Below are 2,111 nucleotides of genomic sequence, written 5' to 3'. Positions count from 1 at the left end.
TATATTATTAATGTTTTTTTTTTTTGTTAAAATTCTCTATCAGTATGTTTTTAGCTTCTTTCTTTTTGCATTCTCTTTCCTCTATGATGTATACTGATTTTCTTACTGTTTAATTTCAGATAGTAAGGCCAGGAGGAATGGAGAGGCCTACAGATTCTTATAAGGAAACCCATAATATTATCCTTGCAAATGAAGATACTTATTTTGGTGGCCAAGTATCCAACCTCCAAGTATTGACATTTTCTTTTCATGTTCTAAGGAACCGAGAAATAAAATGAAATTCCTTAAATATATCAATTTGGCGATGCAAATGTTCTATTAAGTTGTTTCCTCAGATAATAATTCAGATTAAAAACTTGTAGGTTGCAGAGTTAATGGCAGTCATGGTAAAACATAGGAGACTTTCATTATGTAAGGTTGTGGAAGTCATTGCAGAAACGACTGCTCCATTGACTCCAATGGATGAGCTTCTTGCAAAGATTCCTCCAAAGCAGGTTTGTATCATTCTAATAGTTGAATATGTTAAAAAATGATCTTTATTAGTCAACTTCCGTGACATCATCGATCATTTTCCTTTGAGTTAATCTCATGTTGTGTATTGTTCATCAAAAAATCTCACATTAATTACAGGAGTTGCCAGCAGAACCTAAACCGGACCCCATACCTATGTTAAAAACAGAATCGGAACCTGTCATCTTGACTGTTGACAAGGAAGTTGATGATGAAGAAGTGCCAAAGCCCAAGCCACTCTCTCCTTTTGCTATGTAAGATATTAAATTATCATGATTCGGACATTAATTTGAGAATTAAATTAACAATTTTATTGACTTAACAGGTATGCTGATCTAAAGCCCCCAACCTCTCCTTGTCCTACTCCAAGTACAGGAGCTGCTGTGTCTAAGCAAAAAATTGAAGATCCTGTACAAGATGAGCCTACTACAACTTTGCATACCGAAATGAAATCAGACAATGCCTCTAATCAAAAGGAATATCATCTCTCTCCTTATATTGCGTAAGGAAATTTGCTTTTGTTTTCATGAAGAATTGTTTGTTAAGGACAATTATAGAACCAATTATCCACTATAAAGAAGCATCACTGTCATCCACTACTACTGATGCAAAACACCATCCTAAAAATCTTACAACTTAAGCATAATGATACACATTTTCCTCATTTTTTTACTCTCAAATTATCAAGAATCTCAATAACAACAAGTAACAACAACGACAACAACATACTTTGCATCCAAATTTTTTTTGTTCGCTTACAATGAATCATTTTCATTGACATTTTCTCAGTTAAGTGAACCACTTGAATAGCCTTTGAAATTTCCTCCATCCAATCCATTAGGCCTATACTTATTCTCCTTTCTCTATTGATTGCACTGGTGAGATACGCCAACACCAGTGTCAAACACATTATTTCTTAGACATGCCAACAATTACGTAGATGGCAACACTTCTGTAGGAAATCCTCGGATACCTGTACATTTGCTCAAGTGTATCCTCAGTTGTATAAAAGATGTTTTATTTTAAGCCACTTGCACACTTCTCGTACTCATCCCCACTTCTATACATTTTTTTGACATTCTATATTTGAGATATCTATTTATTTTCATCTATACACCAAAGAATACTTTAATGGAAAAATACCATCAAAATGTTGATTGGTATAAAACTATTATAACTTTAGATATGCTATTTATTCTGTATTAAATTAAGGTGCCAAGTTCTATTTCTTTTGCAAAGTTATAGAAGTAAATAGTAGCTCAAAACTTTAGCATGTATGTAAATATTCATATTTTATATCATCAGAAATAATTATCTAGCTCTTGGGTGCATGAACATGTGTTTATATGCATACACATCAACTTTTCCTTTATTATTTTCTTATATCGTAACATTATGTCCTGTGACCCCCGTGTCCTGTTCCATGTTCCAGTCATACCCGCATCTCATGTTCATGTTATACCTGTATCTGTTTTTCATGTCTTTTCTACTTAGATCGTAGTATTCTCATTTTTTGCTTGTTTCATTTTTGGAGATATTGTTTCTTGACTGCTCAACATTCTAATTCATAAAGCTTTGATGATTGCAAAACCTTGATATTA

General features: G+C 33.1%; 1 protein-coding gene across 1 annotated transcript in view; it reads left to right on the top strand.

The window, feature by feature from the left end:
- The window catches only part of LOC109820185 (protein TIC 62, chloroplastic), an 11,071-nt gene that overhangs the window by 3,538 nt on the left and 5,422 nt on the right, over window positions 1-2,111 (top strand). Inside the window, exons 7-11 of the mRNA XM_020386289.1 lie at window positions 1-25; window positions 120-230; window positions 363-494; window positions 631-764; window positions 836-1,012. The exon at window positions 1-25 is cut by the window's left edge and continues 66 nt beyond it. Coding sequence (XP_020241878.1) covers window positions 1-25; window positions 120-230; window positions 363-494; window positions 631-764; window positions 836-1,012 — 579 coding nt within the window. The remainder of the gene's footprint in view (window positions 26-119; window positions 231-362; window positions 495-630; window positions 765-835; window positions 1,013-2,111) is intronic.

Source organism: Asparagus officinalis, chromosome 8 (assembly GCF_001876935.1).
Source record: "Asparagus officinalis chromosome 8, Aspof.V1, whole genome shotgun sequence".
NCBI classification, from domain to species: Eukaryota; Viridiplantae; Streptophyta; class Magnoliopsida; order Asparagales; family Asparagaceae; genus Asparagus; species Asparagus officinalis.
This window is presented reverse-complemented; position numbering and strand designations above follow the sequence as displayed.